This window comes from Erpetoichthys calabaricus, chromosome 5, assembly GCF_900747795.2.
Source record: "Erpetoichthys calabaricus chromosome 5, fErpCal1.3, whole genome shotgun sequence".
NCBI lineage: Eukaryota > Metazoa > Chordata > Cladistia > Polypteriformes > Polypteridae > Erpetoichthys > Erpetoichthys calabaricus.
Window position 1 is genome coordinate 11,776,463 of NC_041398.2, and position 27,765 is coordinate 11,804,227.

General features: G+C 41.7%; 1 protein-coding gene across 3 annotated transcripts in view; it reads left to right on the forward strand.

Moving 5' to 3' along the window:
- Nucleotides 1–594: 594 nt before the first annotated feature.
- Nucleotides 595–27,765, forward strand: part of LOC114644582 (E3 ubiquitin/ISG15 ligase TRIM25-like) — a 182,535-nt gene continuing 155,364 nt past the window's right edge. For all 3 annotated transcript variants that reach the window (XM_051927858.1, XM_051927857.1, XM_051927856.1), the window contains exons 1-4: nucleotides 595–1,259; nucleotides 4,772–4,867; nucleotides 9,391–9,624; nucleotides 10,718–10,877. In XM_051927858.1, coding sequence (XP_051783818.1) covers nucleotides 663–1,259; nucleotides 4,772–4,867; nucleotides 9,391–9,624; nucleotides 10,718–10,877 — 1,087 coding nt within the window. In that variant the 5' untranslated portion in view covers nucleotides 595–662. The remainder of the gene's footprint in view (nucleotides 1,260–4,771; nucleotides 4,868–9,390; nucleotides 9,625–10,717; nucleotides 10,878–27,765) is intronic.

Genomic DNA, 27,765 nt, shown 5'->3' on the forward strand with positions numbered 1-27,765 from the left:
AACCAAGAAAATCTAAAAAACTGTGAAGGAGCCGAGAGCAGCGAGCGTCTGCTGTGTGTTACGTGTGTGTGTGTGTGTGTGTGTGTGTGTGTGTGTGTGTGTGTGTGTCTGTCTGTCTGTCTGTCTGTCTGTCTGTTATCAGTTTTTAAGATGTTTTCATATTTCTACTGTCCTTGTGTTTATTAATGTATCATATAATTCTGTTTATTAAACTGAGTGGGCTTCAGTTGGGGTCTTTACTAAATAATCTGATAAATTCCTGGCATGGACAAAGAAAAAAAAATATTTATTATTAATAAGCAGGAGATGAGAACTTATTATGGGATGGATAACTTGTTTAATAAAGAGGACTAATGTGGACTTTAATGTATAATAAATGAATAAGAAATACTGACGTGAGTAACACTTTAGCAGACCGCCTGTGAAAGGTCATCTCTTCTCTCACTTGGTGGTCTTCACTCTCTGAGCTCCTGTCTCACATTAACTGTTCACCCTCAGTGTCTCCTCAGATGTTCTCTCTGTCAGCTCTCAGCTTTCTCTTTAAATCTCCTCCTCCTCCTCCTCCTCACTGAGCTCAGACTAACTTTCACTTTCGTTTCTTCACAAGTCACTTCCTTGTTCCTCTGACTGATTCTCTCTGCCTGCCTCTCCTCAGACTGACGATGGCTGAAGCCCCGCTGTGTGAATTACAGGACGAGTTCACCTGCTCGGTGTGTCTGGACACCCTGACTGACCCCGTCTCAATCCCCTGTGGACATAATTTCTGTCTGAAGTGCCTCACGGATTGCTGGGATCAGAGCCAAGAGTGCAGCTGTCCTCAGTGCAGAGAAAACGTCACCACGAGGCCTGCTCTGCGAAGAAATAATCTGCTTAATGAAGTCATAAAAAAATTAAAGAAGACAACAATCAGTCCTCCTACTCTTCCTCCTACTCCTCCTCCTCAGAATTATGCTGGTCCTGGAGACGTGGAGTGTGACTTCTGTACTGGTAAGAAGTTCAGAGCGGTGAAGTCCTGTCTCACCTGCCCGGCCTCCTACTGTCAGACTCACCTGCAGCCTCACTATGAAGGAGACGCCCTGAAGCACCACGAGCTGGTTGATCCTGATAGAAATCTGAAGGAGAAACTCTGTGAGAAACATCAGAAAAGTCTGGAGATATTCTGTAAAACTGATGACTCCTGTATCTGCATGATGTGTGTGGTGACTGGACATAAACATCATGAAACAGTCGAGCTGGAGACGGAAAGAGAAGAAAAGCAGGTGAGTGATGTTTAGTGTTTAATGGAAGCTGTTTGAATAACTTTGAGTTAAGGAATTTGTACATTTAATGTGACAGAGAAATCTCTTCATCTCCAGTAAAACTCGATTATCTGTCACTTGATTAACTGTCAGGACTAAATAACAAAAACCCCACCTTGTGCACGCCAGCGTCTCCTGATTACTACTGTGAGTTCTGCACATTGGAACAACAGAAATCCCAGTGTCCGTTACGTACCTTCAGCTTTAGTAGCGGTTTGTAGCTTTTCTCTTTGGTTATAATTAAACTAAACGACTATACATTGTTATGGCCTATCAACATATGTGTGTGGTATCTGAACTTATTAAACGTTTATGAAACAGCAACAGCTCTTCAAGTATTGATTCAATGACGGAGTAGGAAGGCCAACAGTGAACGATAGAAAGGGGGATGCTGAAATAATTGAAAAATGTGTTGAAAATGGAAACCAGTGACGGTAACGTTATTCTTTATTAATGTTAATGATCTTCTGCTTTGTAATTATCTTTATTTATTCTGTTATATCAGGTTGTGTTAATATATTGTGGTGTGCAGGCAGCTTGTGATGCTCTGTATGGGGGTAGAAAGGGCGGAAAGCTGTAAGTGATGGGACTGGCTGAGGGGCTTCTGTTCTGTGAGGGGCGGACAGGAGAAGTGAGGAGAGAAGTGAAGGTGTGGAGCAGGGAGTCAGGAGACAATAAGCAGGAGTGTTTGTGTATCAAAAAGACACAACGAGAGTGGCAGGAGATCAACTGATCGGTAGGGAAAGCTTTCTGTGATTGTTTAGGAGGTGAGCTCTGTAACCAAATAACGGAGTGTAAGACAGGACACCGCTTGTGAGGGAACGAAGACTTCACGTGAAACGTAGAAAACTCCAGGACCTCTGAGTTGTATTTGATTATTACGCTGGTCATTACAATATTATATAAATTAATTCATTTTGTTAATATAGTTTTTTATCTCTCTTCGCGAAACTAATCTACTGTATGTCATTTTTAAGTAGCTGCTCTGTTATCCGTCTTTTCTCTTATCCGTCACAACTTCGGTCCTGACCCCTGACTGATAATCGAGGTTTTACTGGACCTTATAAACCTGATGTTTCAAGTTCAGAGCATTGTCTGCTGGAGTCCATCCTGGTGAGACTGGTGCAAGTCATGAAACAGCTCAGGATGAGATCCCCAAGATGGCCCACAAACAACTGAGTTCTCTCAAAGCATCACCTCCACCTGAGTGACCATAAACCATGTCAGGAGTTCACCTGCTCAGAGTCTGAGAACTTCTGACTGGGACTCGGTAGTTAAGATAACGTCAGGGGGTGAATTCTGGGAGTTGACGTCACCATAACTGTGTGAAGGAGAAGGCTGTAGCTGTTGTGAGGGTCTCTTCATAAATTCAGTAAGAAAACTAAAGTGGACTTGAATCAGTTCAGAGCAGCGTCTCACACACACAGAGGAGCTGTAAGGGAGTGCAGGCAACCTGTGAGGAAAACCAAACTGCCATCACAGTGCTGACTCTTGAAACTTAATAAGTAACTAAGAACTGAAGCAGAACTGAGACGAGAACATTTAAAAGCTGCTTCTGAATAAATGATGTTTACTGGGAAATGTTTTGGATAAAAATTATAAGAAATAAAATCACAAGTTATTTGCATTTCCTATAAGAGCAAGAGAAAGAACCAACTAAAGTAACACAGACTCATGTTTGGTGTTCTCTGCTGATGTCGTCTGTCTGTATACACTTGAATACGCACATCTTCAGTTGTCCTGATATTATAAATACATTTTATTTTTCGACTGTGACTTGTCCCTGGTGCAGTTTGCATGTTCTCATTGTCTTCATGTGGGTTTCCTCCTACAATCAAAAGACATGTAGTTTAGGTGGACTGGGGCTTTGGCACATTAGCTCTATGGTGTGTGTATTCAACCTCGATTTTCTTGTTTTTCCTCTCTTCTTAGGGAATATGGATTGGGGGTCTCTCAAAAACATGGCCTGTTAAAACCCACTGAGACACTCCTTGGGTGATTTGTAGATATACAAGAAAAGAGAAATTGTGTTCTTTCCAGTTTGAGGTGCTCAGAGTGAAGAGTAAAGCAGACAGGCTTGTTCCTTGTGCTGCTCCAGTGTTCCTCACACAGTCCTTGAGTCGGCCTGACAGATAGTCCATCATCAGGACACCACAGGCTCACCCACCTGCACATCTCTGAGCTGACCCCTTAACAGGGATGGCTGGGTGGTCTTGAAGGCTCTGGTGAAACCAAAACACATAAACATAATAAACATCTCTCTTTTATAAGAGACGAGATGTGATCTTTCTGAAGAGACTTTTTGTAAGTCCATAGAGACAGAAGTAAGATCCGTGAGATGGAGACTTTGCCCATCTCAAAAGTCTACAAAAAATGATAGTAAAGATCACATTCACACAAACAAACTGAAATTATTACTCAGTGAAATAGCAGAACAGCAAAATGAGATTGAATATATTGTTTGGAGTGAAACTTTAAGTCAAAGACTTGTAGATCATCTAATTCGTGTTGCCATCACGGTAAAGTAGTGTTTCTTCCCAATGAAGAGGCCTCTCTGCAAGAATTAAAAGATTTGTTGTTTGGTGAAAGTGAAATCCACGTACGCGGTCACACTTGGGTCACAGAGTGGCACAGATACACAGGAGATTTTAGAGACAAATGTTATTCAGACACTTCAAACAAACATAAGTCTCTTTCAGGATTGAATCGAGCTCCGTGTGTAGTCAGAGGAGACAGTTCTGTCTCTCAATTAGAAGAAAAGAAAATCTTCCTGTTCATAGGGGTGAGCCTCGGGAGCGGGACCACCACAGGAGCAGAGGATATCTGGGTGAGAAGAGAGACAAGGCAGTGAGACAAAAGGACAGGTGCTGTACAGGCTTTTAAATGTTTGAAATGCCGCACAAACCAAAACTGCGGGTGGGCGAGCGAAGTGAGCAGGGGGCAGAGCTCACTAGTTTAATTAAAAATAATAATCTGTCACCTAAACAAAACACCTGACGTAAGTAACATATAAAAATATCATTTCTGAGTTTAAAAATTCTATTAGGTTGCCTTGTAGATCCTATAATTACTGACATGACATGTTTAAGTCCTCCTGGCCTTTCACCAGTTCCCATACTTTACACTCCAGTTTGTTTTTATTATTTTTGGTGTTGTGTGAACTTCACATTACCCAGTTTGTCAATGTGATGTCTTCTAAACAGCAAGAACTAACTCACAAACCAGTGTGCCGTCAAACTGTCTTCTGGATTTGACGCACTCTTCAAACCCAAACTCAATCTTACATCAATTAAGTTAAACCTTTCGTTTAATCTTTATTGTCATTCCTGTTTGTTAAATCAAATCTAAGTTGTGTCATGAAATATCAAATAAATGTGTTGTGAAAATATCAGGAGTCAGAAAGAGAAGAAGAAATCACAAAGTGAACGTGAATTCTGATCTGACCACACGTGTCCTCTTGTGTGTCCAAACAGAAACAGCTGGGGGCAACACTGAGTGACATCAAGACGGGACTTGAGGAGAGAGAGAAGACACTGAAGGAGACGAGGAGGGCGATGGAGGAGATGAAGGTGAGTGGAATAGGAAGACAGCACTTCATATCAAAGAGAGGAGAAATAAATGAGAACTTGAAGAGCAGCAGAGCTTCACTGGTGATGATGAGTAGGGACACGAGAAGGGAGATTAGTGAAGATGTTGTGTGGTGTCCTTCATGGCCTTTCACTGTTGACAGAATCCCAGGTGTTACTCAGTGGAGACTCAGACAGCATCACCTTAAAGTCCTCTGATATTCCATGAGCTGTTTAAAGGAGACTTAACTCTACTGACAGAAACTCACACTGAAGGTCAACGCTGATGTTCTGAATTAGATCAGCGGGCATAACGTCCATTAATGGTCTAAGTTGTTTTTATTTTAAAAACAGCATTGCATACAATCAAGTTCAACTTATACCACAAATGACTTTCAAAGTCAAAATAAAAAATAAAAATCAGAAAGTTAAAACAGAAATCTAAACAAACAAAAAAAATGCAAAAAATAAAAAACTACCAAACAGAATTCACACTGCAACCAGAAAAAGAGAGAAGAGCCGAGAGCTGGGACAAGATTCATAATAATTTAGAAAAATAAATAAATAAATAGATAGATACAAAGGCGGAATTTTCTTTTCCACTGCTATGGTTGCTTATTTTAAAGTTTTATTAATTAGATCTTGCCATATTATATAAAGGTTTTGAACTGATCTTCTAAGTGAGAATTTGTTTTTTTTAAATGTCAGACATCAGTGACCCAGTGACTTATCACAGGTGTGCTTGGGGTCTTCAAGTTCAGCAGGACAAGTCCACGAGCTCACAATGTGGTCAAGGCAGTTACAGTCAATGTGTCCTCCTCCACTTTTGGCCCCTCTGATAGCCCACCAACCACAGTTGTTAGTGACTTAGGAGTGATTGTGACCCCACGGCTGTCTGATTAAACATTCAAACGTTTTGGCCCTAAATGATGTTACTTTGTTGTCCTCACTAAACATGTGGCCCAGTGAGACTGGAGCTCGATTATCACACTTGCAGGTTGGATTATTCCCAATTTTAAATGAGATAAATGTGATCGATGAAAGAGTCGAAGGCAGATGGTTGAATACTTTGCACATATGGAGCTGGAGTGTATTCTATGCATGACTGACTTCCACTCCTTTTCTGAGATATTCATTTTAAGGTCCTTTTCCCGCCGTATCCTAGGACTCTTAAAGGGGAGATTCTTTGAAATGTTTTTATATGTTGATGAGATGTTGACTGACTCCTCAAGACTGATTAGGATTTCTTCTGGAAAAGAAATGGTTGGGAGGTGTGGAAAATTGGGTAGATTTTTTGGGTAGATTTTTGTTGTCTGTAGCTTTTGTAAACTTTTCTAATAATAGTGGAGCTAACTTAGTTGAAAACGTCTTTATAAAATTCCACTGGTTTCCATCAGGGCCTGTTGTTTTCCCTCTTTGGAGTGAGTTTACAGCATCCAGTAGTTCAGAGAGTGTCAGAGGTTTGTCCAGATCCTCTTCACTAAGAGTGTCCAGCTGTTGTATTTGCATTACATCAAAGAACTCCTCAGATTGTGTATTGTCTTCTTTAAACTGAGTAGAATATAAAGATTTAGAGTACTTGCTAAATGTGTGACTTATATTTCTAGGCTTCATCACCTTATCTCCAGTTGCACTGGTAATTTCTGTTATTGAGTTGTAAACTTCTAAATTATTGATTGCTGAGCTAAGATCTTATTAGCCTTCTGTCCATGTTCACCGTAATGATGTTGCGATTTAAAGATGAGTTTTTCAGGTTCTTTTGTTATCAAGAGGTTACATTCTGATTGGAGAGCCTGTCTTTTCTTGCAAAATACCTCATTTGGAATGATGGGATATTCTAGATTTATTCTTTAATTCGTAATAGTCTTCTCTTGTTCATTGTTGTATATTTGAGTTTTATTAGAGTCCATAGCTTAAGGATCTCCACTGTTTGACTGAGTGCAGACTTTACATAACGTACACCTCCAAATGTTTTACTTCAGCTTTAATATTTTATCACAAAGGACAGTAAGGTTGTCCAGTGGTGGCATCTGCTGAATCTCAGATCCATTTTCCTCCATTCAGTTTCCATGTGGAGTTTACCCCTTCTTCCAGTATCTCAGTGGGTTTCTTCCAGTTATTTAAGATCTTCCACCACATCCTCACATTTCAGTTTGGTTTATTGACAGAAACCCCAAATTGGCTTCCATTGTAATTACTAGTGTAGCTCTCACCCTGTAGTGATCTGGCAGACTGTCTATGGTTGCACACTCTCCGATGCCCAGTTCTGCAAGGATTCAATTTTGTGAAAGTTCTCATCCAGCAGAGACAGAAGTCTTCACACACATTTCTGTGCCCAGACAGGCCAAACTTATCCAACCTAATTTATTTAACAAAAACTCACATTAATCTAACCATCCAGTGTACTAAAGTACTAAACACAGCTGGTCCAGACCAGTGGAGCGTGTCTTTAGTTCAAAGATAGAAGGCAGGGCACAATCTGTCACTCAACACTGTGTAGTCCAATCCAGAAAAAGAGGTGACAGCTGAAGAAGTAGAAGTGAAGGAGAGCCAACCTCACAGACCGACCTTCACTTCGGTTTATGTTTCTACGCTCGTCTACTTTTGTTGTTTCATCCTAGAATTCCTGCTTATTACTGACGCATGAAATCCCCTCTCTACACCCATGATGACTGTGACATTTTCAGCCAGCATTCCTTCCACTAGATGTTGTTCAAAGTCTTGTTTCATGTCTCTTTTGTTTGTTTATTTATATTAATGTTGATTTGTGAATGTGCTCTGTGAGTTTGATGAGTTCTTGTGTTCTTTTAGCTGTGCCTTATGCTTTTGCGATTTTCTGGATTTTGTCAGCCTGTGGTTTGTTCTTCAACAACTGTCTTTGGATTCTGTTTGGAATCTTTGTTTGTTTTGGATTGGGTTGTTTGGCTCAAAAGAGTTTCTGTGTATTTGGAATACAACTTTATGAAGAATAAATCTTTAATTATATTAAGATTCTATGAGGGCCATTATCTATCTATCTATCTATCTATCTATCTATCTATCTATCTATCTATCTATCTATCTATCTATCTATCTATCTATCTATCTATCTATCTATCTATCTATCTATCTATCTATCTATCTATCTATCTATCTATCTATCTATCTATCTATCTATCTATCTATCTATCTATCTATCTATCTATCTAATGTCCTCAGTCTTATGTGTGGCATAGGCTGAACTTCTGATCACTTTGTCACTACTGCTCCTCAGCTTTTTACCAGCGTCTTTAAATTGTTCTGCAGTACTGGTGGTCCGATCCTAACTCTGATCCTAACTTTTCCACACATGTTAAAATGACAACTGTCTCCTTCAATCCCTGTTCTGGCCAGGATCCTATCCACCCAACCAGGGAGGTTTTCCACATCTGTACCAAAAGGCAAAACACCATATGAGACTCACTGTATTTGGTGTAAACCTTCATCTAAATTCCCTAATAATAAATCTCATTTTATCATTTCTTCCTCATTCTAGTGGCTGGTTAATAGGTGACCTTTTAGGGCTTCTCTTCCTTGCCTTCTATCACAGAGTTATGTGAGTCACTTTCCAGATGTGCAAAGTTCTAAAAACAGCAGAACACCTCCAGCTTTGAGGTTGGTGTACCTGGACAGCAGGCACCTTTTTCCTCACATTTACATCCCACATAGAACACCCCACCAGGTGTCAACGTATAAGTTTGAGCCATAGTTACAATAGAAAATTCATTAATAATATTTCAAAGTACCTAAATGAAGTAGAGATACATCAAACATGGAAATAAAGACTCACAACTCTTAGCTTCTTCTTCTTCTTGTTCTTGTTCTTGGTCTTCTTCTTCTTCTTCTTGTTCTTGTTCTTCTTCTTGTTCTTGTTCTTCTTCTTCTTGTTCTTCTTGTTCTTCTTCTTCTTCTTGTTCTTCTTCTTCTTCTTGTTCTTCTTCTTGTTCTTCTTATTATTCTTCTTCTTGTTCTTGTTCTTCTTGTTCTTGTTCTTCTTCTTGTTCTTGTTCTTGTTCTTTGTCTTCTTCTTCTTCTTCTTCTTCTTCTTCTTGTTCTTCTTCTTTTTCTTCTTCTTCATCGTGTGTGTTGTCCTACTCCACAACTAACCTCAGGCCGAGCAGGAGATGCCATTTTTAAAGGCTGACTTTTATATAAACTGTCAGGTCAAATGGAGTCCTTGCAAGACAGTACAGTAGTCCACAGCAGCTCCTGCCATTGGCTCTCAAGATCCTTCACAAGGAAGCCTTTTATGACTGCGTATCTCATAAAGTTCTGCAGTTTCATTAATAGCAGCATCAGCAGAGTGATGATGTTACTCAGCATAATGGAGGGAACATATTGTCTGGGTGGCATTCTGCAACTGACCTTCCTTCTGCAAATAAACTACCACCAGTCACTCTAGCCAATTCAAACTGTCCTTCACAACATCAAAATAACAACAAATGTGCCTCATGATTGGTTATTCTTATCAGGTGATGCAATTCTAAATCTTTATCCTATTTATTTAGATGTCTGTGGTAAAAGAGGTGGAAGAAAATGAGAAGAGCTTCACTGCTCTGATACAGTGCATTGAGGAAGCCCACAGGAAACTGACTGAGAGGATCAGAGAACAAGAAAAGAGAGAAATGGAGAAGGCTAAAGGAGTCATGGAGCAACTGGAGAAGGAGATCAACGAGCTAAAGAGGAGAGAAGCTGAGCTGAAGGAGCTTTCAGAGACCAAGGACCATCTCCACTTCCTGCAGGTGAGAGCGACACTTCACAGGGAGTCTGATCAGACTCGGGTGTGTGGAACAGGAGAACATTTAGAGAGAATTTTTAAAGAACTGAGGAGTTTGAACAACATGACAAGAAGAGGCCATTCAGCCCAACACAGACCATCTTTTCATATTTCTTTAACATTTCAAATTTTCTTTTTACAAATATCTCAAAGTTGTTTACTTCATGTACACGACGGAGAGATGAATCTACAGCTGTCTGTGTGAAAAAGTGATTGTTTTATGAAGTGTAAAAGATGACATCTAGTAAAGGATGGTGCCAACTCTTCTGCCAGGCCACCTCCTGATGTCTCCATCCTTAAACTGATGAGATTCAAATCCTTCAGCATTTCCTCACAGCTCAGACCCCACAGTCCAGTCTCGTCTCTCATCTCTCATCTTTCTCATGTGTTTTTCCCTCACACTCCACACAATAGTCCTGATGTCAACTGTGTTTCACATACGTTAGTGAGATTGTCTTCTTGATTTACACTCCACACATTGTGGATGCTAAATAACTCAGCTTTCCATAGCTTTCTCTCATTTGTATGGTTGATGATGATGATGATGATGATGATGATGATGAATACACAAATGCTCCAAGGATTTCCTCACAAGTCACACTTCTGAGCTGCAGACCTTCAATTATAAAACCAATATTAAAGAGCTTTCTCCCTACAAGTGTTAGTCTTTACATTTAATTTAATTTAATTTAATTTAATTTAATTTAATTTAATTTTTTCTCAGAACCATAAAAAGCCCAACGCCTTATTTTGTGTGCCAAGTCGATTCTGGACCCACCTGCACCCTCAATCCCTTTATCGTGACTCTCCTCTCATGGAGTCCTGTGTGAAAAGCTCATTGATAGTTAAGGTTGATAATCTCTGATGCTTCACTACACTCCACCAAATATTCTCTCATAAATAACCAACAAGTCAATGACAGGCGTTCTCACCACCTAAACCCACGCTGCCTGCCCACTACACTGATCATTAATTCAGAAGAGCCCCCTCTTATCAGCATTACTTACTTTTTAATGTCTACCTTCTGAAATCTCATCCCCTCTTCTCTCCTAATGCAGATTTTCTCCTCTTGCTGTGTCCTTCCTGCTGATGGAGACTCGCTGAGCTTCACTGTCACCGCTGAATTCTCATCTGAGGACCTGAGAAAGGAGCTGTCAGGTCTGACAAAGAGTCTGGAGAAGATCAGCCAGTGGGTCATCATGACAAGGACACCATCAGGTACAGCATCTGGTGACATTGTGTTTGTTATTGAAGTCTATTAGAAGGACCAGAGTGACAATAAGAGGACACTGAAGAAGGCCTGCTCTTTAACATTTATCTGCCATCCTTGGCTGTTTATTATTTTTACTATATAGTGCCTTTCACAGTCATTATCTGAGTGATAACAAACTCTCTAAATAATCAGTTGTTCTTAATCAGATGGTTTGGAATTTTAACTTGAAATGTTATACTCCTTATACTTATTCCACTTATTCTCTTAAAATGTCCTTTTTTCACTTAACTTTGAGATTCTTTTTATTTCCTTTGCTTTGCTCACCTTAAGATTAATGAACAGAAATGTGTTTTAAATGGCTAAGCCGGCTCAGTGCACAAATGAATTGTTTATTTGAGAACAGTGAAGACGTTAATGGAATCAAATTGAGCTCAGCGTCAGTGCTTTATAATATCAGAACATCTCAATCTGCTCCTGCTGTCTTCACTGTCCATTACATTCTGCTGGATGGAGTCCACGTTAAAAGTTTACGTTCATCCATTTTCAGCTGTGCTCCCCCTGGGCTCTCGTGTTTTATATTCCTGCTGTTGTTTGCTCAGAAGTCGTTTCTCCCACCGACATTTAAAAGGATTTTACTCACCAAAAGCATTTTATTTGATTTAATTTGGAGGTGAAGATAAGCAAATTGGAGGACTGCGTCAGAACATTGACTACTTGAGGACCACCTGAACATTTCAGTGAGTGCAGCCTCAGAATAAAACACACTTTATAAATTATGAATTACGTTCGTTTACACATAAAGACAGCGATTTGTTTAAACACAAACTAAGGTCAAATAGCCAAGAGCACAGGGTCCATCCCGGCCGTCCACCACATTAGACATATACTGTATGTGTGTATTGTGAAAATAAGCAGAGAGAGTGGGCACAAAGAGTTGGGGTACCACCCTGAAATACCCCGTTTAATGATGAAGATGAAATAGAAAGCACAAACACGGAGCACAATGATGACGTCTGCTGCAATCAAAGGCTGTGAAGTTAAAGTCACTTGTGAGTCGGAGCTCCGTCTTCCTCAGTCACAGATCTGTGATGAACACCCACTTCTGGTGACATTTTATAGTAGTGTCACAGAAGAGGCGGAGCTTAATTAGCAGGCTGTGGAAGTGACGTCACTCCTCTTGTGGCCTGTGAACTCAGTGAAGTGATGACATTAGCAGGAGCAGCACCCTCTCGGCTCAGGGTGGGATTTCTTAACTAGATGGAGTTCTGAAGATGTCCACATCTGTACCTGCTTGTCAATATGTATAAAATACAGTATATTTATGACATTGTATGTCAGGACAAACACCAAGCCATGGGGTTCAAGGGACCCTCTGTAGACCTCCGTGATGAAATTGTGGTAAGAAGTAGATCAGAGCAAAGAAAGAAAGCCATTTGTAAAGCTCTGAGTGGTCCCAGCAGCACAGCAGCCTGAAGTATTGGGAAATGGAAGAAGTTTGGAACCAACAGGACACTTTCGAAAGATGGCCTGTCTGAGTAACTGGGAAGGAAGGACCTTGGCCAAGTAGGTGACCAAAAACCTAATTTGTCACTGCAAAAAAACTTCAGAAGTCCTCTTCTGAGATTAGAGTAACTGTAGGTAGGACGGCCATCTCAGCAGCGCTCCACAAATCAACCGTTTATGGTGGAGAGGCCAGGCAGAAGATACTCTCAAGTAAAAGACAAATGACAGCCTGAGACCATCAAGGGAAAGATCCAATGATCTCATGAGACAAACATTGAACTCTTTAGACAGAAGACCAAGCAGGATGTCTGGAGAGGACCAGGTGCTGCTCACCAACCTCATAATGCCATCTCTACAGTGAAGATGGTGGTGACAGCATCAGGCTATGGGTACAGAGTGACAGGTCAGAATTGAGAGAAGGAGAAGTGCAGTCAAATACAGAGAGGACCTTAAAGAAAACCTGTGACCTCAGACTGGGCTATGGATCAACGACCTGAATACTACAGCCAAGACAACTCTGGAGTGGCTTTGTGACAAATGTGAGTGTCCTTGAGTGACCAGACTGAAACCCCACAGAACAGGAGAGACCTGAAGATGGCAGTTCACAGACACTTACCTTGAAATCTAACGGAGTTTGAAAGGATCTGCCAGGGAGAATGGGATCAACTGGCCAAAAACAGGAGGGCAAAACTTGTAGTGACACTTAGTCATGAAGACCACCAAAGGGGCTTCCACAAAGACCTGAATTAAGTGTCTGAATACTTCTAAGAAGGAGACGTTTCAGTTTTGATTTGTAATAAATGTGCAGACCTTTCTGAAGACCTGCGCTCACTTTGTCATTATGGTTACTGAGTGTAGACTGATGAGCACAAAGGCACATTAATCCATTTAAAATGAAATCAACAACACAGTAAAGTGTGCAGAAAGTGAGGGGGTCTCAATACTCTCTGACTCCCTGTATATTTATTATTAATATCAATATTCAAATTGACATTTGGCCTAATTTGCCAGCCCTTGTATATTTTAAAAATGTTTTATTTGAACTCCTCTGCATTTGTAATACGTGTTTAAGAACTAAACTAAGATCCCACAATGCCATCTTCACAGTTTCCATTTTTCTTCTCTTTTCTTTTTATTTTCAGCTCATGAAGCTCCAGTTTTCGCCCTCCAGCCTCCTGAACCTCAGAGCAGAGACGACTTTTTAAAATGTGAGTTTGTGCTTTGACTGAATGGATCATCACAATAAAAATCATTGAAGTTTTAATAGAGCAGGACAGGCTTAGGATATGAAAGTCTGAGTGTTGTGTGACTGAGGGGCTGAGAGTGATGGGGGTCCTGTGACTGATGCATTATGGGATAGAGAGACTCAGACAGTGAATCACCAAAACCGTCTGTTGAACCCGAGTCTTGATGTGTCCAGAAATGTTTAAAAAGGGAAAAGCAAAATCCACGTCATGGGGTGCACTTACTTTATCACATGACTGTATATTCAGACACAGTATTAGTTTAAAAATGAAGTACAATTGTATGTGAAATAAGTTAAAGCTGACAAAAGTCCTCGTCATCCTTCCTTCTTTACTCCACAGAGCAGACACTTTGCTTTGAGTTCTCGACTTCACAAAATTTAAACATTAAAACAAATGAAAATGGCAGAGAAAATTATTGGGGGTCCTTAGAAGTTTAAAGACCTCACTGGACTGTCGTGACATCTCAAGCTGACTGATTCCTCTAATGAGTGTCACCGGGGTCTTCAGTCACTCAGTCAAGTCCTCACTCTGCTGTGTTGTGTCCTTGTGTGCCTCACACTGAACGAGGACAAGAGAAGAGGAGGAGATGAAGAAGGTCACAGCCAAGGGTGGTCAAGGTGAAGACTACAAGACCACCTCCACAGAGCATTATGTTCCAGTGAATACAGCTGCTAATATTCTCAAGATGTTTGGGGGTCCACAGAACTGTAGCCCACCTCCCTGATGAGACCACCAAAGTAAACCTGACCTCCGATTGAACAGAAGGAGAGTTTAAATGGTGGAGAAAATGCAGTGTGGTGTGGTGGTGAAGACTTTGGAGTTCAAATCCTGAGGTTGTGGGTTCAAATCCCACTACTGACACCACTGTGTGACCTCAGCAAGTCACTTCACCTGCCTGGACTCTGGTTGGACAAAGAAAAGAAAAGGAAACAATGGAATCTGAGATGATGGGAGTCACCTTCGATAAGAATGACAGTCAAATAATAAAAAGAGATGACAGGAAACACACGAAAGAAAGAAAGAGAGAGACAATGACAGATGGGAAAGGCACTATATAATAGATAGATAGATAGATAGATAGATAGATAGATAGATAGATAGATAGATAGATAGATAGATAGATAGATAGATAGATAGATAGATAGATAGATAGATAGATAGATAGTAAATACTGATTGCAGCTTTTACACAAATAATTGATGTGGTTGTGAAGTGTGACAGTGGATTGATTTTAAATTTAAGAGGTGGACTGTGACAATAAAACATGTCATTTAATAAGCCAGCGGTCAGTGTGGACAGTCCATTAGACCTTTGACCTCAGTGGTGACCTTATGTTGTTTCTTATCATTTCTGACGACTCAGATGACTTTCAGATGACTGACTTGCCTGCCTTTCTCTTTGTTGTCTGTTGTTATTTTTGTTTTTTACGTTGTCTAAATTCCATTACTTACCACTAACACTATTTTCTTGTCCCCTTTCACTTCATTTCCTTTTTCTTTTCAGTCTCTTAGCTTTGAGCACACACACACAGTCTGTCACATTGCTAATTCACTGTCACCCGTCACCATTTCACCACCGTGACACTTTTTATTTTTTCCCCCTTTTTATCCCCACCTTTAATTCTATTTTTGAGGTCTTTACCTTTTTTAAGGCCATTTGTTTCCTTCTCCTTCTTTAATCCTCCTTTCTTCCACTCCTTCCTTTTCACATTTCTGTAATAATTTCTGTATTGTTATTTTCCTGTTATGAATCCCCAGTTCATTCCTCCACCACCACATATTTTCTTTTATTATTTTGTTCATTTTCCATTCTCTTATTCTCATTTTTACATTTAACTCCTTCCCTACTAACCATACAACACTCCTTCTTTTGTCATCCCCTCTTTTCCTGTCCTCCCTTTCCATTCCTTTAACCCCTCATTCCACACATCTTGTGTCTTTTTGCAGTTCCTAAACACATGCTCTGGTGTTTCCACCTCTCAGCAGTTCTCCCTCAGACATATTGAACTTTTCGTGACTCTCCTTTTGTACATGGCCGCCTGCGTCGGTAGGATTTCATGTCATGTCACCCACCCGAGGTCTTTGTGTTTATTTGTTAATTCTTTGTCTTCATTTTGCTGCCACACTTTTCTTGTTTGCTCTTCAGTGAGCTTTTGGATTTTTAGTACCGTTTCGTCTTTTCCTTTTTATTTTTTTAGGTCTTTTTTCGTTTCCCAAATTTAGCGATCTCCTTCCTCCCATGAATATCTTTTAACAAATGTTACTATTGTTTTATCATTTTTTGGCATATTAAAGGCAATGGGTCTGCTATTTGTCATTTTTAATAATTTGGCTTTTCTCAGTTCTGTGCCTAGCAGATATCTGATCATGTCCGCTAATTTCCCCGTTTTATTTAACGCCATATTAACAACAGTTGCTGTGTGTCTTAAAGCCAACTCCCTTTCTGTATTCAGATCCTCTTTCCCTCCATTTTCTCTCCTTTTCTTTACCTTCCTCTTTGCCAATTTCTCACATTTTGACCCCCATAGAAACACAAAACACGTTCTTATAATTCATCTTAATATTTTCTTTGGTATATAAACCCATTTGCTAAGTATGATAGTTTTGGATTATAACTGCCTTCATCACCAATATCTTCCCTTCCATTGACAAGTTCCTTATCCTCCAAACTCTGTTTGTTTGTTGATCTTTTTTCCATTTCTTTCCACTCCATCCTCTCCATACTCTCGTCTCCAAATCTTATCCCTAATACTTTCTCCACATTTCATAACCTTATTCTTCCTTGTGGTTTTTCTTTCCATTTCCCCAAAGGACGCATTCCCTCTTATTGAGGTGTAAAGTTGAACCTGACCCCCTCCATAAACACTTCTGTATGTTCTGTTACTTTATTTATACTCCATGTATCTCTGACTATTATTGTTATGTCATCCATATATGGAAACACTTTTATTTGTTGTCCCCCCCTTCCTGGTACTTCAACTCCTCTTATATTTGTGTCCCTCCTAATTTTATTTAATAAGGGCTCTATACACAGAATTAACAGCACTGCTGACAATGGACACCCTTGTCTTACTCCACATTTCTCCTGTATCTCCTCTGTTAGTTTGTTATTTACTTTTATCTGACTTCGTATATCTTTATCGACTACTTTTATCAAGTCCAGAAAACCTTCATGAACTCCCATTTTCTGGAGTATCTTCCACATATATTTCTGTGCAATTCTATCCAATGCTTTCTCCAAATCTAAATGTAATATTGCAACATGCAGGTTTCTCTCTCCTGACATTAATACAGTCTCTTAAGACACACCGGTTATCTGCTGCACTTCTCCGCTGTACCACACATGTCTGCTCTTCTTTTATTACATTCTCAATATTTGTTTTCAATCTATTTGTCAAAACTCTTGTCAATATCTTCTTGTCTGTTGTTGTCTTTTTATGATTTAATTTTTAATCCCCACAGATTCTGTCCAATCAGATGAGCTCTTTACTATTAGTGTCTGGTCAGCGCAGCTCCTGATTGGCTCTTGTTAATTGTCTGTGTTGTGCTCCGCCCCCAGTCCCGTTAGACACTCCCAGATTTCTTCACTCGTTTTCTTTTCTCTCCTTTCAGACTTCTGTCCCCTCACACTGGACATCAACACGGCACACAGAGACTGTCTGAAGGGAACAAGAAGGTGACACGTGAGGGGTCAGAGACTGAATATCCTGATCATCCTGACAGATTTGACTACTATGCCAAAGTTCTGTGCAGAGAGGCTCTGACTGGGACTCGCTGTTACTGGGAGGTGGAGTGCAGTGGAGACTTCATGATGATTGGAGTCGCATATAAAGGACTGAGCAGGAAAGGAGAGGACTTGGAGTGCGGCCTTGGAAACAACGACAAGTCCTGGTGTTTGTGGTGTTCTCATTCCCAGTACTCTGTGCTTCACAATAACGAGGAGATTGTAATCATCGCCCCCTACAGCCCCAGAATAGGTGTGTATCTGGACTGGCCTGCTGGCTCTCTGTCATTTTATAGCGTCTCACACACAATGACCCTCCTGGACAGGTTCAACACCTCCTTCACTGAGCCCCTCTATCCAGGGTTTAGTGTTGGTTTTCACTGCAGTGTAACAATCAGCCATCTGACACCATGTGACCACTGACCAGTACCCTCCACCGGTCACTTGATGTCCCCACAAACTCAGGTGTCTTTGTGTTTGCAGTTTGGGGTCAAAATTAATTTTACACTATTTATGGGGCGGGGGGGGGGGCAGCACCTCTGTGAGTGAATTTGTGGATGAGAATGAGTGGCGAGTGCGGCTGTCAGGATCTCCATTATTATTGGGTCTGAGTAGCCAATCAGGTGTGTGTATCATAGTGAGGGGCGGTGACACCTCAGACCTGCAAATACCAGTCTGACCAGCAGGGGTCACTGTTGATTCACAGCCACATGTCCTTCAGACAGACACCCCAACTGCTGTGTCCTCTGAGTGTCACTAAATGTCACCTGTTAAGTCAGTCTATATAGCGCCTTTCAGTAGTGCTGCTCCAGCAGGACCACATGCCTGTCTCAGTATCCAGAGCCTCATTCCAGTGACTATTTAGGAGCACAGAGTGACAAAAGTGACAGGAGTGCTGGCCTCTGAACAGACATTGTCTGCCCCTCTGTTAGTTACTCCGGTGGTCTGTCACCTCTGAATGAATTCACTGTGAATGTCTAAAGACGAGGACTCACCGCTCAGTCACATGTCGGCCATACTGATGGAGATTGGTGTTTTACTGAGTCACTTGGTGTCACGTTAGACATGTGACTGACGTCTGATTCTTTAAGCACTTGCTCATCAGACAGGTTGTCACCCGATGAGCTCTTCACTGCTGACCTAAGCCCTGCTGCCCTCTTCTCTCTCCTGTCACCTCGGCCATTGCTTCAGTCCCCGCTGTGTGACCTCATAAAGCCACTGGTCTGTCTGGTCACTCAGGTCCTCGTCACAGCTGCACACTGGCAGTCGTTCAAACTCTACAGGCTGACAGCCATGTTGTCCTGTCGTCTGATGTTTGTGTTGGTTGAGGTCGTCTCCTGCTGACCTTGGGGGCTTTTAGAGCTCAGGATTAATGAAATGGAAATGTCAGTCAGCAGGGTGGGCAGGTGGGCACATTCAGGGCAAAATGTCAGTTAAAAGTCGATGAGCACACTGGACACATCGCCAGTCACTGATAATCGACTCCACGTCAGCTCCTGTGGCCCTCATCATGTGCTGTCAACTCAGACGCTGGTCATGTGACTTGCACCTTAGTGACATTCCTGTGACTTTCAGGGCTGTGACATCAGCTGATTCTTCTGGAGCCAAACTGCTCCCTCTAGTGGCCTCTCTGCATATTAAACACAGGAGAAGTTAGGATGTGCAGTGTTTGGTGAGATCTAAAAAATATTCAGAATATTGACATCACCTTGAAGGACAGTTTGGATTAATAATAATTAATGTGTAAAAGAATACTTATTTTAGATTAATCTTTAGTTAATTATGATTAGGTGTTACATTCACAGAGATAAATGGCCTGTTAATACTTCACAGTTTGTAAAATTTGAATTGCTTATTAAACTAAAAAGATCAAAACACACACAAAAAAAATATGGATGACTGTTATTTGTCAAATCTGTTCATTTGGTAAGTTTTGATTTGTAAATTCCTCTGATCATATCTCATATTTTGATTGTTCTGATGATATTAAGATTTCTTGTTTATGATTAATCCTCTTTAATAAAAGGACAAGTGTCTGTGTCTGTCTGTGTATCTGTCCAGTCACTTTGTCTCTGTTTTTCCAACAGATGGCGCCTCACAAACATTAGCTCTGCTTTTATGACTCCCATGCTAATCAACATCATCCAGTTACAGAGCCGCAGCACCAGACGTCACCACTGATATCGGCCAGCAGTTTAATGACAGAATGTGTGTTAATGTGAGTGTGATAGTGGGCACCATACCAGCCTGTAAACCTGCCAGCTGGCACACAACTGCTGGTCCTGACCTGCGACAGTTTGTTGTGCTTCAGCTCTGCAAACATAATGGCGTATAACAGAGACATAAGCATTGGATTTGTCATTCCAACAGATGGCACATCACAGACATTTGTATTAATGCACTGTACTACTACAGACTTTTGTGATACACCATCTGTTGGAATGATAATTGCAATTCATTTTATTACTACATGCATTTCAAAATGCATTCCCACAGATGGTGCACTGCAAACACTAACATTGAGATCTACGTTGATTACTTAGAATTCAACCCATCTTAGACATGTAGCACAGCTAGTATTGTAATAAAGAGCAAAATGATATAAAAAAAATATATATAATTTTAAAGAAAATGGAGAATGCAGCAAAAAATATGGCGATGCCATATGAATGTTTTATTCTTCCATTCACAGCAATGAATCTAATTATTGAGGCAGATGAGCGTTGCTCCCCAGTCTGAGTGTTTGTGTCCTGCTGTGTGTGTTTGTCCCCGTGTGTGTCCATGTGACACATGAATGTCTGCTGTGACGAGGTGAGTGGTCTCTGTGACTCCAGTCTGACCCCACACTTTCAATATCAGCTGCTAATAAATCCTGACATTAAACTTTATTAGGTACACTTCTTAAACACTTTTAGTTTTATCCCACCCTAATATTCAAGTGATGGCTGCTTGCATTCTGTACGCACTGCTGATATTATAAGAGGAGTCAAAGCTGCTGTAGTTCTGCTCAGATGTGGATTAGCAATAAGAAGAGACGGCTACTTCAGTCACCTCTCGAAGGGCAGCAGCTGATATTCAGACTTGCTTCAATCGACACCAAGTGTGCATCTCTGCAGCCCAGAGCCTCCACCCTGGAGCTCCAAGGAGGTGGCGTTGACTCCACTGGGCCTCAACTGGGAGAAACTTGGAGATCAAAAACTAAAGATGCCTGCAATTCCCCAGTATGCCCACTAGAGGGGGGTGTACCGTCATATTAGTCAAACTTAGTCGTAATAATGAGGTAGCAAGTCTTATAATTATGAGATGATAAGTCATAATAATATAATAATAACGATCAAGTGCCAGTGACCTGCTATTACTATTAACAGACTTGCATTTAATTTAGTTCTGCTTCTTTAGCAACGTGAGACTCGCAGTCAGATTAACTGGATTCAATTAACAAATTTTGGGGGTTGTGTTAAGTAGTGAGAAGTCAAGTAAAATTACACCTTTTATTGGCTAATAAAAAAATTACAATATACAAGCTTTAGAGGCAACTCAGACGAGATGTAATCAAAAAAAAAATTGATCGCCGATATTTTAACGTGAAATCGGCGATTTATCAGCAGCTCAAGTTCTTACAGATTTACGCCACTCGTCCAGCTCAAGTGCTCCTTCTTGCTCAACCGACTTTCGCTTCCCAAGCCATCCCATAATAGTCACAGACACTCCCTCTGTAGATGTCGCTCTCTCCTCGGTGTCTCCATCACTGATGTTCTCCTTTATCGTTTCTCGGCGCTCCTTATTTCTCCCGAGTGTGCGCACATAACCGTGGACTGTCTCAGCCCGTCTTGTGTTAATGGCGGACACTTTGAGATCGCAGCACCGACTGAGCCTCGACTGTAAGCAGACGGCTATTCACGTGAGGCTCACTCCGCTAAGTCTCAGTGTGACACGCGCGCTTCACGGAATGCCCGACTGGTTTAGTCCGGTGCTGCGCTTTGAGATCAGCGGGAGCGCGCACTGCGGGGTGGTGGGGGGTGAAGGCGGAGCGCTGGTTTGGTCCGCACGTTGAATGGCACCTTCAGGTTATTACAATTGACCGGGCAGGTTATGAGATCGCAGGTGACTTTGACTTCAGTTTGAAAGACACAAATACAAACACACGTCATCAACTTCAGAGTGTGACTGCGCTGCCACCATTTACATGATTCCATTTGATTGTTTTATTTCTATTTTATTTATTTATTTTTGCGCACTGCACGTCTGGACAACCGTAGCTGGCTTCGGGGTTTTACGACAGCATGTGAGGTAATGAGCAGAGTAGGCGGTCAGTGATAGCAAGAAGATGATTCACTTACGTGGACTTTGATTGACATTTTTCCCGCCCTTAGCCCTGCCCTTAACCACTCCGTTCTGTCAATATCGATATGGGCCGCGAGAATCAACACTCTAGATATTCACACATTTATTTATACATAAGTGTTTATATCTGTCATCAACACACGTCATTTATGTAAGTGTGCGTGCAGACACGACCCGACCGCGTCACACAGTGAGGGGTACTTTGGCATGTGACACAAGAAAAGTGAGACGAAGATCAGAGAATCTGCACAGACCCTCACAAGTTCATGTCGTTGTGCTCACCGCCGCCTCCTGCTGTGCAGGTTTGACAGTCTGACAGCTGAGCAATGAAGCGCCTACTTGTGGCGGAGCTCCTCGTGGTCAGTCGGCCGGCTGAACCTGACACCCCTCGAGCGGCTCTCTTGTGTCCGTCTCGCCTGCGTTTACATGGCGGAGGTGCGCTGCTGCCATCTCGTGGCCAGTCCTAGTACTGCAAGAGCTTTAAATAAACGGGAAATGTAGAATAGGCCGCATGTCGTCTCGGGGAGTCTTACATCATGAATGTCTTTCATTAAATTAGTAAAAGAAAGACGTTACATATCCTGCCTTGCTCCTTGTGTTGACCCTGTTTTCGGATATAGCAGTTTGGAGAATGACTGACCGACTGAAGACGCTACATACAATAAGGATTGAGTGGTAAACATGTAAACAGGCAAGGCAGGAACAGAACAATAAATAAGCATGAGACTAAAGCAATTATGACAGCAAGAAATAAAGAAAGAATCCCGCTCAATCAAATAGCGGGTGTTGAGGAGCTTCTCCTGGCTGCCCGGACATCAAGACTGGCGCCCAGTAACTCTGTAGCTCTCAGTCACATCATGAGATGTTATCAGCTTTATTCAGGTTTAAAACATCATTTTGAATTTCCCAGTTTGATTGTAAACTTACTGACTTGTTAATGTCAGACGTAAAGAATTTCTATAAGCAGAGAGTTCGTGCACTTTAAGGAAAGGACAAGTGTCTGTCTGTGTGTCTGTCCAGCTGCTATGTCTCTGTCATTCCAACAGATGGCACAAAAGGGGCATCACAAATATGTGTAGTAGTAAAATGATGCACCATCTGTTGGAATGTAAAATGTGATGTATTTTATTACTACAAATATCTGTAGTGACAAAAGGCACTATATAATAAATAGTAAATATGAACTGAGCTAACCTGACAAAGAGTGCAGCAAAAGAACAGGAGTTTATGGACGTAACCAGTGGCTGATTTTTGACCCACCAACGAGGAGCGATTGTCACAATGTGAAGGTCTGTAATAATCAGGGTGGAGGTGAGGACTGTTGGAAGGCAGCAAAGTTGCGCTGTGCCACCATGTCGCCTCACAATTTAAGTGTCATATCTCAAAATACAGTGGATTGACAAAGTCTTCAGACTCTTTCTACACACTTTGTTGTGGATTTAATTTTTCATGGATGAACTTCCCATTTTTGCCCATTGAATCAACATTTAATAACTCATCATGATAAAGTGAAGACGTGTTAACAGAAAGGTTAATAAATTTATTAAAAATCACAAACTAACATCTCTTCCTCCTAATCATATTTAGACCTTTCTTGTGTCTCTCTGATCTGCACTCTGGTCCATCCTGTCAGCTTGAGATGTGTCCAGAACTTGAGTGGAGTTCACCACTGAACTGAGTGGCCATCATTTAGAAAGTCACTCGTGTTTCTGTGTCTAGAAGGTCCTACAAATCACACTGCATGAGGTCCAAAGAACTCTCTGTAGACCTACAGCAAGATCACTTTCTGGTAAGATGGAGATCAGGGCGAGGGGATCAAACCATTTCTAACAATTACGAGTGTCCTCAGGGGCACAGTGGCTTCAGAAATGGATACACAGAAGTCATTTAGGGCCATCAGGACTCTTCTTAGAGTTGGCTGTCCCGCCAAACTGAGTTACTGGACATGAAGAGTCTTAGGTCAGGGAGGTGACTGAGAACCCAATGGTCACTCTAAGAGAGCTTCATAAGTCCTCTACTGAGATCGGAGACTCTGTCAGAAGGATGACCATCTCTGGAGGACTCCATCAGTCTGATAATCATGGTATAGTGTTTAATGGAAGGCACTCTGAGGACATGAAGAGACTCTCTGGTGTGATGAGACTCACTGGCCAAGTGCAGGCACTGCTCATCACCTACCTAATACCATCTTTAAGATGAAGCGTGGAGGTGGCAGCATCATGCCAGGGAGACAGGGATACGGGACAGAATGAAGAGAAGGAGGACTGCAGCCAGACACAGAGAGGTCCTTGAAAAAGACCTGCTGCAGAGTGGACTGACAGTTCAATGACTTGAAGCAAAGAGCCAAGAAATGATGGAGGGGCTTCAGGACGAGAGTGCCCTTGAGTTACCTGGGCTAAAACCCCAAAGATGGAAGATTTCAGATGCTTCCCATCCAATCTTAAGGAGTTTGAGATGAAGAACGGGTTCATCTGCTCACATCCAGATATGTAATACTTGTAGAGACGTACCAGTAAATCTGTCAAAGAACTGAGTGGTGCCTCCAAACTTCTTCCATTTCACAATTCTTGAAGCCCCTGTTCTGCTGGGAACACTCCAAGCTTTACATATGGTTTGATCCCTTTGCCCTGATCGACGCCACACCACCATTTCATCCTGGGGGTCTACAGAGAGTTCCTTGGACTTCACGGCTGAGTTTTTGTACAACAATAAAGGGTCTGAATAATTCCAGGAATGTGTTTGATTTTATTTAATAAATGTTCAAACCTTTCTGAGGACATGTTTCCACTTTGGTATTATGGGTTATTGAGTGTTGATTGAAATGAAACGAATGAAATCTCCAACTGAATAAAGTGAAGGGGGTCTCAATGCCTTCTTAATCCACCAGTCCTCAGTCAGGCCAGGCCAGGACTGCACCACACCATCCAACAGCACCCATGCTGACAGCCCCCTCATTAACAGACCCCCACACAAACCCTGTCCCCGAAGTTGACACCTCCACCTCCATCACCTGCTTTACCCTCCTCACAGCAGTCGGCCATTATGGCCTCCTTCCTGGTTACGCACACTTCAACCTCTGTCACCAGCCAGACCTGCATTCTCTCGTTCATCGACATCCACAACCTTCACCTCTATCAGTAGATGGTTCTTCATCACCTCCTTCACAGATGTTTGAGCCCATCATCACCATCATCATCAGCTGGCTCTTTTCTACTCCTGCATTCCTCACCCACAGCCTTAATGCCAGTCATAGCTAAAGGACGATGTCAGAAATGTAAAGTGGGTATGACATGGAGAATAAATTAACAAATGAGTTACTAGTGAGATAAGAGAAGGATATTAAATAGTCAGGATTCAGCCTCACATATCTCGACTTCTTGGTCTTGACCCTTCAGCTCTTCATTTCTCAGTCTTGTTTTTCTTTACCTTTTGTTATGCTAATCTGTCAAATTCACAACACTCTCCAGTAAACCTCTTCTGTGACTCCATCAGCCTGAACACACTTTAGACTCGTTTCGGCGAACCCGTCAATCACTGGAACACGACAGATTGATTAGCAAACGACGACGAAAAAAAAAAATCAGACTGTAAGCCAAGGAAGTAAATTGGTAAAGGGTATTGTATTGATAAATAAAGATAACAAACCGCTATTACGGTACACAAAACAAACACGACACTTTAATGTATAAATGCTGCCGAAACGTCACACCCAATAAACAAGAACGGCAGTAAAACAACGCTATTTACAGAATCACTACAGTCCGGTAGAAGAAAATCGATTATAAAGAAGTCTTTGTGTAGTGAGGGGCGGAAAAAAGATCTGAGGGTGGCAAACGATTCCAGAGGAGATCACAAAAATGCATCCGTAGATTTACATAAATGAAGATTTGTCCCAAAAAAAACTGCGTCGATATTAGAGATCAGACTGGCATTGGATGTGAAGGGTGAAGCAAATCACGATGTGGGAAAAGAAGGGTTTGTCATTTTTCCTGTGTTGTCCTCCGATGGCATCTCTAACCTCATTGGCTGGTATCTTGTTGAGATTTACCCACCTCAGGTACCCCCCCCCTCCCCCAGTCCTTGTGTGTTTAGTTCTTACAAAAATGAAGTTTGACAAACAAAAGGAGACGCTCAAGACATCGAGCACATTTGGTTGGCTACATGTCACACTACACGACTTTTAAGCCAGCGCCTTCATTTGCAAATCGTGGAGAGTTGAGGCAAACACACCGATGACTTCCAGCCTGTGAAGTGCGACATCCCCATGGGACTCACCAGGACATAAATTCATAGGTGTGGTCTTCTCTGTGAGAACTGACATGGAACATATTGTCTTACAAATTAGGATAAAGAAATCAGACCAAAAAATAAATGTAAATTTAGAAAAAACTCAGAGCAGAGTCGAGCAGGTGTACCACCGCGACGCGTACACATTAGTCAGGAAAGGCTGGCAAAACCAACAGGGTGGAGAAGTCATCCTTGATGCCAAAGAGAAGTTCAACTTCGTCAGGTGGAGAGCAATGTCACAGTGTGGATTTGACTTCACCGCGTCAGGGAACCTTATAAGGTTTAGGATACGGTGTTCACCTGGATTTGGGGCCAGCCAGAAAGGTTCTTCTTCTACCAAGGAATGAAGAATTTAGTGGAAGTGATGCAACCAACAATAAGACCACGTGGAGAAGTGATAGGACTGCTCATGAGTACCGATGTTAAAGGGGAAGTTGCCTTTACTTTTTGATTCCCCCTGATACGGGTCAAAACGGAATTTGAAACTGTGCAGAGAAGTTGTGAGCGAGTCGTGTAACCCTTCATTCCCTGCAAATCCTAATTGTGTGGTGGGCAATGAGACGCAGCTACCGCAGTCAATTAGCGTCACACGCTGTCCAGCTTGGAGTCTGCATACTGTGACACCAGCTCGTTCCAGTAAGATAACTGTCTGTCAACAAGACGGAGATACTGTGAAAACTGGAAGGTGAGCAGAAGTATCACAAGGGTGTGATATGACTCATGATCTCCTGACATTGCTTCCTGTGAGATGCGACATTCTCAAAGCAACAAAGTTCTGCAACTGAAGTCCAGAATTGAGACAAAGTCTCATAGTGTGACACTGGCTTACAGCAGCATTTGAAGTGGCTGACAAAATGCAGAAAGCTCACAATATGTTGGAAATTAGAAGGTGTGCAGAAAAGTCACAAGAAAGTCATGTCATCAGTAAGACCCTGACATTCAGAGATGTGTAATCTGAGATCTTCAAGGCAACATGATCCACCAACTGTAGTTGTTATGTGTGACATATTGTCCAAATTAAAGTCATATAGTGTGATGCCTAAACGTCATTTACTGAGATTCCTAGTTGTAAGATCAGACGCCTTTAAGGCAATGAGACCCAGCAGCTGTAGTTGTGAAGTGTGACATGCCATCCAACTCAAAGTCATATAGTGTGACACGGGCATGATGGTCACTTACTGTGACTCCTAGTCATAAGATCAGATGCCTTTTAGGTAACGAGATTCACCAACTGTAGCTGTTAAGTGTGACATGCTGTCCAACTCAAAGACATATACTGTGACGCTGGCCTAACGGTCATTTATGGTGACTGCTAGTCGTAAGATTAGACGCCGTTAAGGAAATGAGACCCAGTAGTTGTAGCTGTTAAGTGTGATATGCTCTCTGAATCGACGTCAGCAGTGTAATGCCAGAATCAGACAACATAGTAATTGGTGTCAACATACAATGAGTCTGAAATACTAAGACAATTAGAAACTGGGCAGAAAAGTCACGAGGGAGTCATAGAATTAATTAGTTGTTAGATGCTTGCAAATGTAAGTCATCAAAATCAGGTAGAATGACATTTGAATTAACACAGGACATTAAATAGCTGTCAAAATACAGTGAACTTGTGATAATTCAGATATTAAAAGCTGCTGACAATTAGCGACGGAATCGTGGAAACCGTAATCCTATGTGAATCCTAGTCATGCAATCTGACCTCCTCACAGGGACCAAACACAGCAAGTCCAGTTTTCGTCAGACATGTTCCCCAACTTGTAGCGTGATGTTGGCCAAAGGCAGCATA